Source organism: Lytechinus variegatus, chromosome 3 (assembly GCF_018143015.1).
Source record: "Lytechinus variegatus isolate NC3 chromosome 3, Lvar_3.0, whole genome shotgun sequence".
Lineage (NCBI taxonomy): Eukaryota > Metazoa > Echinodermata > Echinoidea > Temnopleuroida > Toxopneustidae > Lytechinus > Lytechinus variegatus.
Window position 1 is genome coordinate 20,593,548 of NC_054742.1, and position 22,014 is coordinate 20,615,561.

At 34.9% G+C, this 22,014-nt stretch overlaps 1 protein-coding gene across 1 annotated transcript in view; it reads right to left on the reverse strand.

Moving 5' to 3' along the window:
* Window positions 1–828: 828 nt before the first annotated feature.
* The window catches only part of LOC121410461 (pleckstrin homology domain-containing family G member 7-like), a 33,508-nt gene continuing 12,322 nt past the window's right edge, over window positions 829–22,014 (reverse strand). Inside the window, exons 3-17 of the mRNA XM_041602564.1 lie at window positions 20,813–20,970; window positions 20,248–20,271; window positions 19,918–19,968; window positions 19,381–19,445; window positions 18,891–18,986; window positions 18,351–18,512; window positions 17,523–17,618; window positions 13,443–13,544; window positions 11,775–11,885; window positions 9,117–9,291; window positions 8,352–8,470; window positions 7,898–7,991; window positions 4,898–5,137; window positions 2,217–2,314; window positions 829–1,630 (exon numbers count right to left, since the gene is read on the reverse strand). Of these exons, the coding sequence (XP_041458498.1) occupies window positions 1,565–1,630; window positions 2,217–2,314; window positions 4,898–5,137; window positions 7,898–7,991; window positions 8,352–8,470; window positions 9,117–9,291; window positions 11,775–11,885; window positions 13,443–13,544; window positions 17,523–17,618; window positions 18,351–18,512; window positions 18,891–18,986; window positions 19,381–19,445; window positions 19,918–19,968; window positions 20,248–20,271; window positions 20,813–20,970 (1,657 nt within the window). The 3' untranslated portion in view covers window positions 829–1,564. The remainder of the gene's footprint in view (window positions 1,631–2,216; window positions 2,315–4,897; window positions 5,138–7,897; window positions 7,992–8,351; window positions 8,471–9,116; window positions 9,292–11,774; window positions 11,886–13,442; window positions 13,545–17,522; window positions 17,619–18,350; window positions 18,513–18,890; window positions 18,987–19,380; window positions 19,446–19,917; window positions 19,969–20,247; window positions 20,272–20,812; window positions 20,971–22,014) is intronic.

Genomic DNA, 22,014 nt, shown 5'->3' on the forward strand with positions numbered 1-22,014 from the left:
AAAAGATAGTCTCTCATCATTATGGCATATGGAATTGTGTTATACCAGCGATGCAATCATTGTTATTTTTTTTTCGAAACACTAAAAATCACTTTACACACGATTTTGCATACTATCTATATGCTTTTTTTTATAAATAAAGTAAGCATATGAATGTGTCTTAAATTGAAATATATTTTGAGTTTACTGGAAAGTATAAATCAATACATCATTGAAATATCAAATAGTCGTGTAACAAAATAAATAATCAGTATACACAGCAAGCTTCGTGGAAGCAGAACATGAAACGTTATTTACATAGGCCTATGTTATAATTGCACTTCCCAACAAACTTAAAGATAAATTGATATATTAAGCTTCATCTTTCTTCGTGTTATCAATAAATACATCTCTAACTGCCTCCTATCTGCCATTGTTCCTGTAATTTGCCTCGACCGTCCTCTATTCATGGTAGAGAGAGATATACGCCACACACTATTAGAATGTTGGGCAACATACTGTCCACTATGTAAGCTTAAAAGTGCCACTCAGATGTTCAGATAATCATCTCGTCTTGTCTACATCTTTTAGAAGAAATTATTAGGTGGCAAAATCTTGGACATCGTCATTCCAACATAATACAGATGATCAGATGGCAAGATCTCATATCTCGTCATGTCTACATCCTGTGGGAGAGATGATCAGATGACAAGATCTTGGATCTCGACATGTTTACATCCTGTGGGAGAGATGATCAGATGACAAGATCTTGGATCTCAACATGTTTACATCCTGTGGGAGAGATGATCTTGGCAAGATCTTGGATCCGAGATCTTGCCATCTGATCATCCCTTATGAAGATGTATACATGACGAGATCCGAGATCTAGTCATCTTATCCCTTTTCCTTAGAATGTAGACACGACGGGATGATTATATGATCATCTCATTCTGGGTGACACTTTGAAGCTTCCATAGCCCACACAAAAATAGATTTACAAATTCGTCCAGCTCTGGGTAGTTTTCAACCCCAAAACTGTGTAGTTTTCACCCAAAGCACACATTATTGGTTAAAAACTACCCAGAATCATTTTTATTCGAGCCACCTTTAAGTATGGTACAAACAAACTAAAACTGCTGTTTTCGACTCGCTGTACGGCCGTCGAAGGGGAAATGTGACTGCGCCAAAGCCATCACCGGTTTACAAGCACGTCAGATATTAACCTCTTGTCGAGGCCCTGGCAGCTTCGCTAATTAGGATATCCCTCGCTTCGCTCGGGAGGCAGCCGCCAGGGCCTCGACAAGAGGCTAGTCAGAAGTAAGAAGAGGCGCCAAACACTGCAGCTTACTATATCCCATCGCTTCAACGATTCCTTCATTTAGACCATTATGTATTTCCTGATCCTCAGATTACCCGCATTGACCGTTATATTTTAACAATCTAGTTTTACTTTACAAAATTAACATAAACCTTTTCTTTATCAAAACGAAGAGTACAAAACAAACAGAGAAAAAATAGTATGTATACTGCAAGATTTGCAAAATTGTGTAGCACGTTTCGTTCCGTTTTCAAGTTTTGACAGGGATCATTCCTTTCCGTATCGTTTTTCCCATTTCTTTCGCGATTGTTGCAAATGTAAGATCCAGGTTTGCTAAAGAATGAAAAAAAAATATATTACGTGAACATAATGTAGAGTAAGATGACATTCATATCAAGCATCTTGTTAGATTTTGAATCAGATGCAATTTGGACAATAAACACGATAAAGCAATGTTTATCATCTAAATATATTTCCTCTGGTGCTGGTTTTGAATATGAGCAAATGATGAGTAATCAATTACTTTATAACTATACTTGAAAATGTTGGAAGGGGTCCATGAAATGCAATCTCTATATCGTCAATAGACTCGTATTTATCAAAACGTCTGTAAATCAATTCATATTTAATGTCTGATTCATATATTTTTCTTTCATTTTGGCTCTGCCTTAATAATGTTGGAAGATAACAAAAATCGAAACTTTGAATAGAACAAAACCTCCCCGGGGAAAGAGAGCAATCGATTGGAATTTTGAAAATGTCAATATTTAAAGAAATTCAAGTAATAATTTTGATGAAAAATACGAAAAATAGAATTTATGATATCGTTTAAAATATTTTTTGTGGGATGTAGAGACCTCCAATGTCTCATAAATTATGTACATAGATCCTGAGATTGATACAACTTATCATTTCTCACCTTGACTTGTTCTGTAGTGCAATCAAATGTATAAGTTTCTGGAACGTGTCCATCTCTGTCCGTTTTCACCAATACCATTCTGTGCTTAACATCATGAGCTGTTCAAAGAATAATGAGTTTATCAGACATAGTCATTACATTTTAACATTTTTGTCGAAATGGACAATGGAATGCGGTCATCATAACATCAAACTTATACGTACATAACTATTGTGTAGGGATCCACACTAAGGCTCCGCTATAAAGTACTGAATATCAAAATCAGCGTGAGCAATAAATATTGAATTTGTGATTTTGTCTGTTTGATTAAGTCACTGCTTTTGATGTTCGGAAGTGGAGGAGACAAGTATAATCAACTTTGATGTTTTATCATCATTAAAAACTAGAACAACATAATCGTTGTGCGCTTGAACGATTACTACCAGAAGATTTTACCAGTATATTTTTTAAGTTCGAGCTGAAAATTAGACTTAAAGAGGGGCATAAATTCTGAGGCTTGTTTGTAGAAACTCATTATATTATAGTCGAATTAAGAAATGGTTAGCGAGGTCGGATGAAATGCGTCCTACGATCATGAAAGTTCATCTGTGTTGGTTGAAGACAAGTAAAAGTTAATCTTTGCCTTCAACATAAACATGATAAAGAAAAATCCGAGGGGGGGGGGTTATCTCGAATTTTCGACTGCTAACTGCTGCACATTCACATCGAAAAGAGAGATTTAGACCTAAAAACGGGACACTCTATTCATGTATGAAAAAAAAAATCATGAAAAAATGGGTAATTAAGTATCTTCCAACATTAATAATGCGAGCACGAATCACGAGCAGATATGTTTTTTGTTTTTTTTACAAATTCTGATCTGAAACTGGATAATTCAAGCACGTTTTCAATGAAGAACATGCTGTGTATCTTCAAAATCATGCATGTGCGTGTTATAGATTTAGACCTTACATGCCGGATATGGGCATTCTAAATACATTTTCATTATGCAAATCAATAACGCGAAGCGCGAGCTGAAAATATTATATATTCCGATCTTGAAAAGGGTCAATTTAACATTATTTCTAGCATTGTTTAGGAAAACTGGGAAGTAGATACGGATCGCACTTAAAGGTCAAGTCCACCTCAGAAAAATGTTGATTTGAATAAATAGAGAAAAATCAGACAAGCACAAAGCTGAAAATTTCAAAGTTTCGCTTATTTTTAACAAACTAGTTATATGAACGAGCCAGTTACATCCGAATGAGAGAGTCGATGATACTCACTCACTATTTCTTTTGTTTTTTTATTGTTTGAATTATACAATATTTCAATTTTTACGAATTTGACGATTAGGACCTCCTTGCCTGAAGCACAAAATGTTAAAATAATTCCACGTGTTCAGGGAGGAATGAAACTTCATTTCACATGACAATGACAAGAAAATAAAAAATATTTCATATTTCATATAATAAAATACAAAAGAAATAGTGAGTGAGTGATGTCATCAGTTCCCCATTTGCATACCGACCGAGATGTGCATATAACTGTTTTTGTGAAATGAAGCGAAACTTTAAAATGCCATTTGTTTGTTTGTTTGTTTTATTTCCGTCATAAAAGTACATAACAATATATATACAAGAGATACAAGGATTATAACATATACATACATAATGAAGTAAATTCTAAACATTGATTAAAAAAAGAAAAGAAAAAAAAGATTGATTGAAACATGTTAAAGGACAAGTCCACCCCAACAAAAACTTGATTTGAATAAAAAGAGAAAAATTCAACAAGCATAGCACTGAAAATTTCATCAAAATCGGATGTAAAATAAGAAAGTTATGACATTTCAAAATTTTGCTTCATTTCACAAAAACAGTTATATGAACGAGCCAGCTACATCCAAATGAGAGAGTCGATGATGTCATTCACTCACTATTTCTTTTGTTTTTTATTGTTTGAAATATGAAATATTTTGATTTTCTCGTCATTGTCATGTGAAATGAAGTTACATTCCTCCCTGAACACGTGGAATTATTTTAACATTTTGTGCTTCAGGCAAGGAGGTCCTAATCGTCAAATTCGAAAAAATTGAAATATTGTATAATTCAAACGATAAAAAACAAAAGAAATAGTGAGTGAGTGACATCATCAACTCTCTCATTTGGATGTAACTGGCTCGTTCATATAACTATTTTGTTAAAAATAAACGAAACTTCGAAATGGCATAACTTTCTTATTTTACATCCGATTTTGATGAAATCTTCAGCATTGTGCTTGTCTGATTTTTCTCTATTGATTCAAATCAACATTTTTCTGGGGTGGACTTGACCTTTAAGAAAGTTAAAAGATCAAACTTAAGACAAGAGACGGTTGGATAACACCAATTATATGTGCGGCTGGTCTTCCATGGGGACCAAGTAAAAAGAGTTATAGCATAGAGCTATTAACTGTTAGCTCCATGGTTATAGTGAGCGGAAAATGAGAACAGAAAAGAAAAGACATAATCAAGCCATAACTTTCTTATTTTACATCCGATTTTGATGAAATTTTCAGTGTTATGCTGCTTGATTTTTCTCTTTTTCTTCAAATCAAGCTATTGTTGGGGTGGACTTGTCCTTTAACATGCTTAATAAATATCATGCGATTGCGAAGCGTGAGAAATTTTGGCCCCCTGGATCTGTCTATGCTTATCTCACCTGACGTTTCGTTCTCTGGGTATACATCTATCTGGTGAAGCTGGTCCAGCATGATCGGGGCTTTACATACCACGAAGGTGATTCCATCTCTGATACGAGGTGGTGACTGATATCTCTGGTCTGGAATATTACCAGGGCATCCAGTAAACGATCGACGGGTCACCAACTTCCGCCGTTTTCTTGTGATCAAAAGCATATCGTCAAATAGGAATGCGTAGACGTCTATATGTTTGTCATGATCTGAGGAAAGAAATATACAATTCACAACTTTTTTTTTTCTAAAAGTAGGGGTTGCGATATGATTTTCAAATGGGGGGGGGGGTGGCTGAACATGCTCAAAACACAATTCCAAGATCAATTTCACGTTTATGTACACTTTGACGGATAAAATTGCTGGGGCCGAAGCCCCACGGTTAAAATGCCTCTAAAAGTAATGGAATACATAACTACAAGAATAATCCAACATAAAAAAGTAAAAGCTTCTATGCTTCAAGCATAATACATGTATATATATATATATGCTTATATATACACAACAAAAAAGTAAGTCCCCCTAAATCAAATTGCTGTAACTTTTGAACGGAATTATTTTGAGATATGATATTTCGTAGGTAGTTTTCTTCACTCATTAAGCAACTCCTGGAGAAAAATGAGATTGATCGGTTGCATGAATAATTAACGATTGAATTAAATATTATGACCATTTTGGAAAGTCACAAGTGTCGTTTTTTAGATTGTGCAAATACAAAGTTTGGCAAAAGTTGTTTTTAAGTGAATTTTATGCTGGTGTTAATGCTGTATTACTATCCATCATTTAGCCACTCCACGCACAATTTTGATATCGTATGTTCGTGGTTGAGTGAGCACAATATTGCAGGGGCCGCAGAAGCAGAGGGGGGGGGGGGGGCTGGGGCCCCCACTTTTTTCCAAAAGCATGTACAAAAATGTAGAATTGACCATACGATTGTGATTTTTGCATGGTCAGCCCCTCCCCCACACTTTGAAAACCGTTCCGCGGCCCCTGTATTGTGACGTATCATCATAGGTTTTTTTTTGGTAGTATCCTCTACAACTTGTTAGGTCTTATTAAAATTTGAAAATGTTGGTGGCTACCCCGATTATGGGCCCCTCCTCCATTTTTAAATTCTGGATCCATCCCTGATTTGTCCATAAATTGTTAGGAAAAGAATACATTTATGCAGTATAAAGAGTTTTCGAATGTGCTCGCTCAACCATGAAAATGTTAAAAGTTCGGAAAGTGTGTGGTGATAGAAATGATGGATGATAAAAACAACAGCAATTAAAGTCACATTTGTAACCGAATTTGCCCCTAATATTCAACTTATTACCCTTTAAAATGAGTCTGTGACATTGAAAATACCCATTTTCCCACTTTGATGCGTGCTCACTCATCCATGAATAAACAAATCGATTACATTTTTACACAGAATTCTGCCTATAGGTTCATAAACATTACTGCCAAATGACCTTGCTAAAGACACCCTTGAAAAAAGTTCCACCATATTTAATAAGGGGTTACTTATTCTTAAACATATGCACCCATAATGTACACAAGTCTATGAGGAAGTCAAAATTTTAACAAATATGAAATAAGGGTTTATTTCATGGACGGTTTTTTTTTTTTACTTCTGCCAACAGTTATGTCATGAAACTTCGCACATGGCTTCAGAGTAACACTATCCAAAAGGTGCGCACACCAAAATAACAATTCGATACAGCACAGAGTGGGGCCAGGGCCTTGAACTTTCTTCTAATTTGCATAATTTTCAAATATTGTGTGCTCACGGATGCATCAAGCATCGGGATTTTCATAAAAATCACATTAAATGGTCCATGCAAGGAGGTATGTGACAGATATCCATAGTTACAAATTGCATTTTTTACAATAACGTAAAAAAGAGCTTATCACATTCCACATGTTCATTCAAGCGTGAATGTTTAATTAAACGCCTTTGAATCATTGAAGCATGTTAATTGCTCATGAACATAACGAAAAAATTGATAAAAGATCAGTTTCAGTGACCAAAATGACACAATACTTGCCTATGATATTTGAAAATCGTATTTTTTGTTTTCAATAAATGTTCATTGAACCGTGAAACGATGAATATTGTTAAAGATACTCTTCCCAAAAATAATAGTCATCATATTCGATCATTTTTATTGATAAAAATCTGTAAAAAAAACCCAATTATAGCAATTTGGACTTTTAGAAAGTACCTTTTACTAGCCTTCTGACTATTTTTCATGATGAGAATGTGGAATCAGTTCCTATGAAATGGAATCAAAGTCATGACATTTGGCTTGTGACTTTTGAAAAGTGACATAACATTTACTCAGAGGGTAGCTTATAAAATTACCTACACGCTCATGTAAAAATATATCAAAAAATCGCATTGGTTCGGAAATTATTGATGTTTGTTAAAGGGGGACTTGCTTTTTTGTTGTGTATAGTTTGCCTCTGCATTTTACTCATTATATATATATATATATTTTAATATATTGTATTCATGTCTTTCTCCAGTCACTACATATAAGATTGTCACTTGGTTATGTACTTTATGCTATATTATGATTACGTCTCAAGCATTGTAAATTTGATTTGTATTATTAAAATAAATGCAGAAAATTTTGAAGAAATTGAAGAAAAAACGCAGTTATTTTCATCCATCATCATCCATCTTCAGGTATCGAGATTTCTCTTCTTATTTTGAACGTCATTAATAATCAAAACACAACCTCAATCAAACTACTCACGATACTCACTTTTGGAATAATTAGGTTGTAGCAACCGGATAAATTTTCTTATTTTGAGTGTCAAGGTAGCACAGGTGTGATATGATAGGCGTACTGATGGAGTAAAGTAATCCTCGGCTAATTCAAAAAGTTTCGTTAGATTTCATAATTGCAAACCAGTTGCAATTATGCTTAATAATGCTCTTTTGTCTAAGAGCTGAAGATTAGCTGAGAAACACTCACCGATCATTCGAAGTGATCCTTCGTGAATAAGAGTTCTCTGAGAGCTCACAAGAAGGCTGTTATCTGTTGATTCATCATCACTCGAATGTCGACACTAAGAATAAAAAGTCACCACACGAAAAGTCATGTGGCAGATAAAATTTCTATCATCATTTACTTGAATAATTAATATATTAATGAATTACTTTTCTGTTCACCAGATTTTATATGAAATTGAATAAACTGGATGTTACGTAAACTCGGGCTAATTTCCCTTGATATTTTTAATGCTTTATTACCCGGTAATCATTAGTTTGTATTTATGTTTACTATTTTGCCATGAAAACAGATATATGTAAGGTTATCACCTATCGTAACAAGAATGCATGTATTTGAACATTTCTAAATTTGTAAGAGGCATATTCCTTTTGATTCCTTGTCAATGTCAATATCTTAAACTTCTGGATGAAATTACCTCTGGACACACTCGTGATGACTCAGGACCATCTTGGTCAGCAGGCCAGGTAAGCATTTGCTGGATCTCTCGGAGACGCTCAAAGCTGGACAGCCATTTTACTTTGCCTTCCAATTCGTCTAGGAGTTAAATAAGGTAAAAAAAAGAAGAAGAGCCAAATCGATTCCATTCTTATCAATTACCCCATACCAGAGGCGGTATAACAGGTTTGTGCGCCGGATATATTGGAAGTCTTTCAACTGTCTAATTACTCGTATGACACAAACAAACTAGATTGCTATGAAGATCTCATCCAGACATTATCAGGGCGCTGTTGAAATTTCAAATTGCAGTACTATGGGTAAATGTCATTAAATTTCAGAAAGACGCTGACTGAAAAGGCTAGACCGTAAAAAAATGCAACCCTTACTTTATTTTTTTTTGGGGGGGATTTGTTTTGGCGATCGGTCATATAGGATTTTTTTAGATTTACTTTTATATAAGCAGGCCCGTCAACAATTAATGCAATTTCTATAGTGTTGATCAGTTGTAAGTACATGGATACAAATATTTCGATTTAATTTATGATTATGAAGAACGAAAATGTGATCAATAAACCTGCCTTAAGTTTGAAGTATAATGAACATGATGAATGGGAATAGATCATATGAAAATCATGACACCAAGCGGGCAAAATGGAATTACTTATGTATAACAAGAATGGCAAAATCTTTTGACATCTGTCATTCAATCGTTTCAACACATCTATTCTTCTTTTATACTAACCTAGAGACCTTTCGACGTTTTGTAAGGTAACATCAATTTGTGCTTGTTCGAGAGCATCTGAAATACAATCCCTGATGTCTCGAAGAAGTAAGGAATACTTGGTGATCCGTTGGATTGGTGTGATTAGTAAATCCACGAGCTTCAGTCGTTTGCATCGTTTATCCTGCTCACATAGCTTGTTTTACAAAGAAAACAGATATACAAAGACATTACAAATTTGCCTTATGACTTCGTTTCAAAAACATTCGTCTAATTTTATCACACAGACATACTGAACATTTTATTCCTTTGCGACAATAAGTACTGTTTGTCGACATTTTTGGTTTTGCGAACATAAAGTAACTTTTTACGATTTTTACGGACCTAACACATAGGCGGATCCAGGGGGAGGGGCCCGCCCCCCTATTGGTGGAGCAAAAAAAGGAAAAAAGGGAAAGAAAGAAAAAACGAAAATGAAGGAGGGAAAAGAGAGGAGAAAGAAGAAGAGGATGAAGATGAGTGAATAAAATAAGAAGACTTGTAAAATGAAAACAAAATCTTTCATGTCAGTATATCAAATTGCCTGTTAGGTGATTTTTAGATCTTGTTCAATATGGAGTTTGAATATCAAGTCAAGTCAATATACAAAACATATTTCACCTCGGAAACCGAACTTTCATTATTTTATGTCATCTTCAATTGATTCTTAAAAAGTGCTCAGTAAAAACGTCAGTTTTATAGTCTAAATAAGAACTTTTTCTGCTCGCGCTGCGCGCTCGCAAACTTCGATTTATCAGGTACCTATTATTTTCGTATATTCCATAAAGTTTTCAAAATATCCCTTTGTAGGTCTGATTGTCAAAACGTATCAGCTTGCGCTGCACTCTCGCATTTTGATTGGCGAGTTATGTATGTCTCTAAAGACCCCTTTTCATGATCGTTTTTTTTTTCTTTCAATCTTTATTGATCAAAATATAAATTACATTACATTGGCTCACAATTTGCGCTCGCATTAATGGTTAAAAGTATATTAACGGATGCATCCTATTATAATTATAAAAAAATTCCAGTTTTCAGGCCATAATATCATCAGATTTCGAGCCCTCATTAGGCATTAATGAATAAGATATTAATTTAATAATTAGTGCTTGAAATATAGAGCTGAAATTGGCTTTTTTCAGATCGGAATAGTTTAGGCTCGTGCTTAGCGCTCGCTTTGATTTTCATGATAAAAGATTATTTAGAATAGCTGGATTCTAGGTCTAAATATGAAACATGCGCGCATGTTTATACCCAGCTTGTTCTCTATCTAAATCATTACCCGGTTTCAGATCACATAATATCAATAATTTTCTGCTCGCACTTTGTGCTCGCATTATTCATGTAGGAAGATCCCCTATTACTCATTCTTTTCATGATTTACAATTTACTAATAGAGTGTTCCGTTTTTATGTCTAAATCTCGATTGTTTTCCGCTCGCGCTTCGCGCTCGCATCAATTGTTTAGTTATATAGCTATCCTGTTCACGATTACAAAAAATTGATTGAAATTTTCCATCCTTTATGTAGAAAAGTCAATTTTTTCAGCTCGCGCTTTGCCCTAGCATTATTTGATTGTTGGAACATGTAGCGTACCAAGTGCAAGCAGTCCTTAACATGTACCTTTTCGATCAGTTCAAAATGGATGTAAAAATTTTCTGCTCGCACTTTGCGCTCGCATAATTTAATATCAATAAGATCCCCAATTACTCATCCTTTTCATGGTTTAAATAACATGAATAGAGTGTCTCGTTCAGTAGGTCTAAATCTCGAAATTTTCCGCTCGCGCTTAGCGCTCGCATGTTTAGTTATATACCAATTCTGCTTAAGTTATAAAAAAAAGTGCTTAGAATTTCCATTCTTTAGGTAAAAATGTCAAACAATTTAAGCTCGCGCTTCGCGCTCGCATTATTTATCTATCTATTTTTTAAAATATGTAACGTCTCCATGGCTAACTGCATGCAGTCTTTATAACAGGTACCTCTTTCATCACTTCATTTCTTCTTGCGCATCGCGTTCGTTGTAGTTATTTAGTTGCATACACATCTTTTTTCAGGATAACAAACATTGCACAGAATGTTCAAATTTTAGGAAGATACATAAGATTTGCAAAAAAATTAACTAGCGCTTCGCGCTCGCATTATATATATAAGAGTATATGATATTGTATATTTATATTGATTTATAAGAATAGAGCTAAGAAGTGACTATTAGGACTACCACTTCAAAGAAACCAAAAATCATCTTCGAGCTGCCGATCGGGGAAAATATGGCTGAAAAAAAAATCCGTCCCCCCCCCCTATTGGCGAAGGCTGGATCCGCCCCTGCTAACAGGAACGGCCATGAAGTTCGCTCTGTTCGCAAATGTTCGCCACTCGATAATATAGCCTATATCATTTTCCCTTTGTCAAAACAGTTTATTTAGGTATTCATGATGATCTCTTGGCTTTCCACCGTTTGTGCATTCATCTAAACATTTTATTAAGGTATTCATGATGATCTCTTGGCTTTCCATCTTTTTTGCATTCATCTTATAAGAAACAGAAACTAAAATGTTTGATATAGACTTCTTAGAATCATCAAACCGTCAACAGTCCCCCATGACGCTTCATACTTGAAATTTGGGATGAAAGGAGTTTACCTTAATGAATTCCAAGAAATCCTCCTGCTCTCTTAGGAATTGTAGATAGTGTAAAGCACCAGAGTAGTTCATACAATATCGAGAGTATGCAGGACATAGTTGATTCGAGAACTAGGTAAGAAAATACATATATTCTACATGGACCACAGTATACACCGTAACTTACATACTGGGGAATAGCTAAAGAGGAGACAAAGGATAATTTAAGAAATTGTTGGTGCATTCATAGAAACGTTGGGAAATGACACGAAAGACATTTGGATGCAATACAATACACAAAAAATTGCATTTATAAGTAATATTATGCGTATATGAAGAAAATAAAGAAAATAATTTTCAAGGTACAAGATCAAGAGACTGTAGAGATTTCCTGCAGTATACAAAAAAGATTCTTGTACATGAAATAGAGAATTTACAAAGGAAAGCCAAAACAAGGGTCATGGTTTTGAAAAGTTATATTTAAAGATGAAATATCAAAGTAGACTAAAGACTTAAATCAAAGAGCAGCAAATCTATTTTACTTTGTTTCGTATAGGTCAAGCAATAAACACTGACAAAATGCACATACTACCCAAATACAATCGACATTTTACATCATATTCTGTCGCATTGCCAATCCTTTCTGGACAGATTCACGTGGCGACATAACAATGTTCTTTTGGCTATTTATAGAATTATTAAAGAAACTGCTACAAGCAACTTCAGTCTTTATTTAGAACTCGAAGCTTATTCTGTTTTTCCGTTAAAAGCCAACGGCCTGACATGGTCGCAGTTTGGAAAGACACAAAGAAAATGCTTTTTGTAGAGCTTACAGTCCCATTTGAGACTAATGTTCAAGACACACAGGAAAGAAAGTGCGAACGATACAAAAGTTTGCCTTCTGACTTAAACCAAACCGGTTACTCTATCTATTCGAAGCTATTGAAATAGGGGCAAGAGGTCACATATTTAATGAGAACATAGCAAGACTCAAAACAGTGACTCGGATGTGTAATTGTACCTTAAGACCAAAGAATTTGAAAAGATCATAAATAAGCATGCCTTTTATCATATTTCTTACAGTAGGAAGGAACAGCATTGCATTGGATAAGGTACAAAATCTTAAGTTATCATTTTTCCCCAATATTCAACCCATCTGTTTTTTTTTTTTTTGGTGTGGTAGCCCACTTATAAGTTGAAATATTGAACCTGTTATTTCTCTCTCTCTCTCTCTCTCTTCTGCCTTCCTTAATTCAGGGGCCACGGAAGCGGGGGGGGGGCCATGATTGTGATTTTTTTTGCATGGTCAGCCCCCCCCCCCTCTTTGAGAACCGTTCCGCGGCCCCTGAAAATACTACGTTATTATGTATAATGATTATTGCTACCATAACGGATGTATGGAATGCTATATTGATGATGCCATTTTTGTATGCCTTTGCTCATGTAAGCAAGTCTCTATTTAAAGCCATTTTTTTATGTTAATGCAAATTCACCTATTCAGTTTTATTGTATGATTGCTTTTTGTTTGCAATCAATATCTGATGTCCTTGTAGTGAACCAGTATTGGTTCATGGACCTGGTTTTGCTTTATACTCTTCCACTGTTTCACTTTGTTCATTTGTATACTGCGTTTCTTAAAATGATTACATTCAACACGTTTAAACATCGATAAAGATCTAGTATACCTACGTTTGTAAATGCAGCAACGACTGCGTGTGTACCGGCGAACTGGGTAGTACCTTCATCACATGTAAAATTCCTAAACAGCTCCCGACAAAACTCAGTACTGACCTGAAAAATGGTAAGAGATGGTAACACAACTTGTGAATGCAGCTCTAGCTATCAACATTACTTTTCAGCGCCAATGTGGCTGAATATTTTGACTACTGATATGATAATATAATCCCTAAAATTAATAATGCAGTATAAGGAGCCCGAGTGAAGGTGATTTGGGGATGTAAAGTTATGGGTCTTCAGCACGTTCTTTATCTTCCTATGACTACATAACATTTCAGCGTCAGTGTGGCTGAATGATTTGAATAATGGCATGGTTAAATAACCCTTAAAATGATGCAATAACAGTAGGGTCCTACTAGGAGCCCGAGTGCAGGTAAAGATAAGGCAAGTAAAATGTGAAAACATTGGAGGAAGTTGATTTACGGTTCTTCAGCACGTAGTCTTGCAATGACTGCATTGATAGAAAGAAGTGTGAAACACCTTTATCCATTTTAGTTTAATGATTTGGTCTATAAATTCATTTGTAAGAAGTTCATGATACAAATCTTATTTTATTCTGAGTTTATTGCAATTATCGCCGAGTTATAATTTTCGATCTTGGCATGATACCGGATACGCTCATCTTTGTCCATTTATAAAGTTATGGGTGAAGCACTTTTCTCTCTGAAGTACTCATACTAATCAAACCATATTCAAATACGTTTATAGTTACGATACTGGTTCCACCATATAACCATGGAGATATAGCTTCATGATATAACGGTTAGAGTGAAAAGCATGACTTTGCTGCGTGCAGTGATCGAAACGACCACCATCATTCAAACCATAATCATACTAGGAATCCTTTTGTCAAGCATGGTGTATAGATAGGTATACGTCAGAGTTTTCACAAGAGACGCCCCTGCAAGACCCTTTTAGCCGGTCTTGATCTAGCCTCGACACCATCCGTGTCTTAAAAATGTTACGTAGTGTGTACATTGGAATCTTGAATGATACATTAAAATAGATCATCATGAAGAGGTTGTACTACAAGGAGAATATTCAATCAAATTTCAGATTACATTAGGCGTTCCGCAAGGGCTGGCCCTCTGGCCGTTTCTTCTTCCTTACTTATATCAGTAACATACCAGCTAGGATTGGCTCAAATCATGGGCGGAAATCCCAGGGGGGACAGGGGGGTCGTGTTCCCCCTACTCAAAATAGTAGGGGGGACACAATATCAAATGTCCCCCCTACTATTTTAGGTCTTTTATGATGGTAAGAAATACATCATTCTAAATCGAAATAAAACATGTATTTTGGGACGAGGTGACCTTACTTTGGCGATGATAACCTTTTTTTTTATTGCTTGTCAAATTTTCCCGCCCCTTGTCCCCATAGGCGGATCCAGGGGGCCAAGAGGCCCGCTCCCCCTCTTAGCGGAGACTTGGAAAATAAAAAGAATCTTTCGTGCCACTGTATAAAATTTTCGCTCGCGCTTCGCGCTCGTATTGCCTGTTAGGTGAATAACATAGCTTGTTCAATATGGAGTTTGAATATCAAGTTTGGAAGTCAATATACAAAACATATTTCACCTCGGAAATCGAAATTTCATTATTTGTGTAATTTTCAAATTGTTTTTTAAAAATGTCAGTTTTATGGTCTGAATGTTAACATTTGCTGCTTGCGCTGTGTGCTCGCAAATTTTGTTTTATCAGGTACCTATTATTTTCGTGTATTCCATAAGCTTTTCAAAATATCCCTTTTTGACTGTCGAGTTATATAAATGTTTCAATATTGATTATACAACAAACTACTTAAAATTCCCTTTTCATGACAGTTTATCAAAAATTTTAGCTCGCAATTTGTGCTCGCATTAATGGTTAAAAATATGATAACTGGTGCATCCTATTGATAATCACAAAAGTGAAATGTCCATTTTTATGCCATGATATCATCAGATTTCGCGCCCTCATTAGGCATTAATAAATATGATATTAATTTAATAAGTAAATTGTCCCTTTTGTTTAATCTCGCGCTTAGCAAGAGGAATAGGAAGATAGTCATCATTTTCATATGATGACATTCCGTAAGGATGTCCCGGTCCTATGTCAAAATTTAAAGTAATAATAATATCAGCTCTTTTTTAAGTGCGATCCATATCCGCCTTACAATTTTTCTACATTATTAATTGAAATATAAAGCTGAAATTGACTCTTTTTTCAGATCGGAATATCAAAATTTCATGATTTTCATGATTAAAGTTGTATTTAGAATGCCTAGATTCTAGGTCTAAATATGAAATACGCTCGCGCATGTTTATTCAGATACTCAACTTGTTCTCTAATTTAAATCATTATCCAGTTTCAGATCACAATATCGATTTTTTTTCTACCCGCGCTTTGTGCTCGCATTATTAATGTAGGAAGACCCCATATTACTCATCCTCTTGATAATTTACAAAACATGAACAGAGTGGCCCATTTTTAGGTCTAAGTCTCAAGATTTTTTTTTCTGCTCGCGCTTCGCGCTCGCATCAGTCGTTAATTATATAGCTATCCTGTTCACGATTACAAAAACGGATTAAAATTTTCCATTCTTTCTTTAGAAAGTTCAAATATTTTTCAGCTCGCGCTTCGCGCTCGCATTTTTTTATTGTTAAAGTGTGTAACGCCTACATGGCTAAGTGCAAGCGGTACTTAACAGCCACAGGTATCTTTTCAACAGGTACCAGTTTAAAACGTATATAAAAAATTTTCTGCTCGCGCTTTGCGCTCGCATTATTAATACTACTTTTCAGGATTTACAAAACATGAATAGAGTGTCTCGTTCAGTAAATATTATAGGACTAAATCTCGAAATTTTCCGCTCGCATTAATTGTTTACTTATATACCTATTCTGCTTGAGTTACAAAAAGTGCTTAGAATTTCCGTTCTTTAGGTGAAAATGTCCCCCCCAAAAAAAAAAATTCATTCAGCTCGGGCTTCGCGCTCGCAATATTTGATTGTTAAATACTACTTTATTAGGTATCTTTTCCATCAGTTCATTTCTGCTCCCGCTTTGCGTTTGTAGTACTTATTAAGTTAAATAAGTATCTTTTTCAGGATAACAAACATTGCCCAGAATCAGTTCAAATTTTAGGAAAAATAACATAAAATTTCCAAAAAATAGCTCGCGCTTCGCGCTCGTATCATATAAATAAGGATTATGATATTTTATATCAATTCATAAGAATAAAGCTAAAAAGTGACTAATTACGACTACCCCTTCAAAGAAACAAAATCATCTTCGAACGCCCGATCGGGGAAAATATTGCTGAAACAAATCCCCCCCCCTATTGGCGAAGGCTGGATCCGCCCCTGTGTCCCCCGACCTTTTGGGAGAGATTTCCGCCCCTGCCCTGGCTCAAATGTAAGACTTTTCGAAGAAAACCAGTTTGTACCGACTTAAAGACGGACAAACGATACTGAAGTCCTATTCAAAAAGACCTGAACGAATTGGTCAGGTTTTTTTTTTTCAATGCCTCATAATTATATCTCTAAATGAGATTAACCCCAAAAGGAAATCCATACACATGAGGTACAAATTCGGTAGCATCTTGTTGGCTTAAGTTTAGCACAATCTCTTAACTGAGGAACCCACGTTGATCAGGGCCCCCATTTCATAAAATGTTGCAACGATAGCCACTCTTGATTGCTGGAATGTCAACTTTCATTGGAAGAACCATTTAGGAACCAGAATTTTCTCTGTTGTTGTGGTGGTTGAAATTCCAGCAAGAGTTGCTATATGTCGGATATTTTCAACCAAAAAAATGTTTTTATCCATCCTTTCAAAGTAGAACTCCATAGTTACTTGAAGAAAAAACGCTACAGGTTTCAGTAAGTTCAATTGATTTCTGGGACTATCAAGAATCCTTCAAGAACTTATCTTGCGTTAAACCCTATCAGGGACATCCATAAAAGATAAAACAATTGTCTTAATAAGTTTGACAAGTCATTTCGTGAAAATACACTTGCGTAACGTTTCAAAATCCAAATAATGATCGGACTTACTGCGCATAACTCATCAAGATTGGCAAAAAGTTTCGCCATTTCAATGTGCATGAGGTGACCTTCACACTGCAACCAGCGAAGACGTTCTTGAAAAATCTAGAGTAACAACAATTGTCAACAAAATGACAGTGCAGATACAAGCAAAATTAAATGGAGGGGAAAGGTTGTATTTAAAAGAAAAAAAATATTGAATTAAGAAAGAATTGAACTTTACATTTAACTGGATTTATGCTCAAATTCTCACCACATTATACCTGTTTTGTTTATACTGTTTATACGAATATTACATTAGGAGGCTGCATTCTACAAGCTCCGCTTTTCAGCAGCCTCTCATAAATTTCCAACCTCTTTGAATAGTTATCTTGCTTACTGTAATGCAATTTTCCTGTTCTATATGTATCAAGATTTATGAAATAAATCATATTGTGAATGTTGGAGATGCCAATAAATGAAATGAAAGAATATCATTGATTTTAATCATGAAAAAGGCACAATATGACTTGTGACACCATCGTAATTGGGATCATTGTATCAAAGTGGTGTCTTTGGAAGTTGCTGCAAGGGATTTCACATTGATGAAAGCGTATAAGCCGTTGGGAATTTATATTCCTTATTTGTTTTCCACTTAGCTACCATTCACTTATATCGCTAAGTATATTTCATGTGGACAGTTTGTCAAAATTCATTTTGCTGTCGAGGACTACCGTCAGAAAAAACCTACCATCTGAACTGCAGTAGAAAATTTCAGTACTTACCTTCCTCGCGATATATAGTTAGAATTTAAAACATAAGACTCATATGACTATAGTTTTGATTTATCTCTCTAACCTCTTTTAGAACGAGAATATGATCGACGAGGTAGATGCATTCACTTTTGAAGAGTTCCCAAACCTTATCACGTCGTTTTATTTCTTCTTTACTCAGAGGTTCTTGATTGATATGATCGGACTGTCCCAGACTCCATTCCATAAAAGATCGCCAATCCTTATCCTGACAATAAAAACACAGCAAACTTTTGACATTTATCATTATCTTATTTATATTTGCATATTAAATGAAATAAGTAAATCAAACCCATCAATCAAATCGAGGGCGGTGGGGGGGAGGCACAGTCCCCCCATTTTGAAGCACTGAAAAAGTGTCCTTTTTACTTAAAAATGCCCCCTCACGAACGTGTACAGTGCCCCTTTCATCGGAAGAGGACCCGTTTTATGTGTTACAAAGTGCCCTTTCTCGTATAAGCGCCAAATTTTACCCTATATATATATATATATATATATATATATTATTTAATACATAAAACGATGTTGATTTTTCAGAATTTTTTTCGTCAGATACATCCCCAAACCGATGTAATGATTATCTAACCTTATAGACTGCAAATTCTAGCTCATCTTTATCATGGATCTTGAATTTTGAGAATAAAGAGGTGATGTTATCTGCTGTGAAGCTGTCTTGTCTACCCTGATTATAAAATAACAATGAAAATGGAAAAGGATAACATTAGTGTGGTGGCAGGGATTATTATTTTAATGGTTATGATAGAAAGTAATTATCATCAGATTCAAATAGAAATAGCACACAGTAAAGCTATATGTGCGTATGTGTGTATGTATTACATTTCCAGGCATGACTCTAATAGACGTCAATTGTTTCCAGAAATTAAGGTGATTAAAACAATATATATGTATATGTGTGTGTGTGTGATGGTGTGTGTGTTTGTGTGTATGTTTGTCATTGTTCTTTTGATTAATGTCATAACTATCTCAATCGTATTTATTTACATTAATATTGTGAAATATATCAATTGTAATAGAATTATATTAGCAGTAGTATTAGAAGTATTTTATTGTCTTACCAGGGTTCTCTTAATTTTTGCCGAGATTGATTTTCGGAATAAGGTACCCAATTTCCTCTTTTTGTCTACAAGAAAGAAAACAAAACGATAAAAAGAAATGTACTGAAAAGACATAGACGACAAGGCGGTTACAATACCTAAACAAATCATAAAAACTTGCAAAAATCATTTCATGTACATGATTAAAATTTGAAAATTCCTATCGTGTGAATTTTATAAATAATCATTCTTGTAATTATTAAATCGCAGTTGTGACAAAAATATAAGTGCATGTTATGTGCTTCTAATATTCATCGTGTGATCAAGATGACGGAAGAACAAATAGTTGATGTTAAAAGCGATAGGTTTTTGCTGTCTTATTTACTTGTATGCAGCACAGAATGTGCATTTACTATAATGATTCCAAGCAAATATACAAGAGCTCAATATCACACTACGTTAAGTCTAAGCACCAGCCTAAAAATCAGTTCAGCAGATGTTATAGTTAAGTGATGCAAAAATCATAGAATACAAATATCTATAAGAAAAGTATATTACCTTGTTCACTTGCATGGCGGTTTAATCCTTGGGCACTAGCTTCTATAAAATCTATTGAAACCAATGTCATTAAAAAGATAGACGTTACTTATATACATCTTATGGCAATGATTTTTGTAATAAATATATATATATATATATATATATATAGATATATTTGTTTATTTTCTTTCAATTGACTTGAATTTCACCATATGATTTCATTAAAAAAGATATCAATTCCCTGGTTCTATTATCATTGTACATCCGAACAATTATTTTTTTACTTTTCTCTCATTGTAAACCATAACTTCTGTATTTAATTAATGTATATAAGCATTCAATCTTTACCTTGTAGATGAACAGCTGCTACCGCTGGGTAAGTAGAAAGAAAAAAAAATTGAGGAAATTACAAAATTATTTTCAATATTTTCTTCAAACGCTTTTCTCGAACGTAAAAGTGTATAAACAAATGGAAAACTCCTTACTAAGAAATTTAAGCGAATAAGTACAAGAAATAATTTTGGAACCATGACTGCAGTCACTCCTAATTTTCTGAATACAATTTTCTTCTCTCAAAAAGTTACTCCTAAATTTTTACATTAAAAATGTTAACAAAGTCTTTACAACATGATCGTACATGAAAGTGAGACTATTTCACGGATCATAATGAGATGCAATTTGATGCAACAAATTCAATAGTACTCGAGTCATATAGCTAGACATGCATCATCGTGCAGTCAGGCGTCTGAATTCAACTTCTTCTTCTTGATTTCTCTGTTCTAATTTTTTTTCCTGATTGTTGAGAAAGCAAGAATGTTTTAACCCCCAAAACCAAAGGACCAACGGCTTAAAGTCCTCTCCGTGGATATCATAATGTATTTCAAAAATATGGAATATGTAGGCCTACACTCACACGCTAGCGTTGGGCCAACTTCAGATATAGGCTGGTTTATGTCTGCTTCGTACATTGAATTCGGTCTGCTTGGTTTGAGCTGCAGTTGGGGTGAACATGGAGCTGAATGAGGAGTCTTCGTCGTTTCAGCCAACTTCCATGGAGAGTCATTACGATCACTAACAACAATGAAATCAATAATGGCAAGAATCTTATGTGGCGTTGAAAGAACTTACGTTCAATAACCATGATAACAAATAAAGCGTAAGTCACAAAATGATGAGAATGCGCAAGGAAAAAATGAGTTGAAATTAAAAGCAAATCAACTACAGATCTGCATATAATAAAATAACCTGCACATGATTTTGGGACACAAAATGCTTGAATTCAAATTTGGCGTAAGTTTCACACACGCCCCTTTAGTCACATCCCAGAACATGACAATAAAGTTAAAGAATACAGTTTAAAGGTATTGTTTAACTTTGGGAGCAACCGATTTAAACAATTCTCAAACCAAGATGAAACATGTATACAAGTGCATGTATTAGAACTAATAAACCCTGAAAACAACCATTATTGAGAATGAAAAGCTAAAACTACAAGGCAAACCCCGATTTTGTAAATAGGCGTCTACACATAAGTGTATGGGATGAAATTAAGATGGTGTTTCCGGTCATTTTATATTTCAATTTTTGAAGCACTTAATAATTATTTCCGAACGCAATTTTTTCTGGGCTTCATTTTTGTAAAATATCACAGACACAGGTGATAAGTGTGACCTTCTAGCTCAGATTTTTTAAAAGTCAAACCAATGTTAACCAATCACTTTAAAAAAATCAAAATTCCTTAAAGATAACTAAGGGGTATAGAATGGAAGTTTCAATTATAGGAATGATTCGAGTCATCTTGTCTGTGTCTGAGGTCTTGTCTGTCTGTTTTATAACCACATATATTATTTACAGCCTTCTATCATATGTCCCCGTCCCAGATGCCGCTGGATACAAAAACGTATGCATAAATAACACAGCGGACGAGTAAAAGTCGGAAGAGGCTCCAGAAGTGGACACACTTGGCGAAAAATGGCGAAGACAGAATGGAAAAGAAAGGAGGTGAGTAGTAAACGGATGTTCATCGGAAGCCCTGCGGATGAAGTGGATGACAGCTCCGAAGGGGTAATCTTGGATAATTACGAAGCGGACGCATAGCGGAAAGAGCGGATGCAC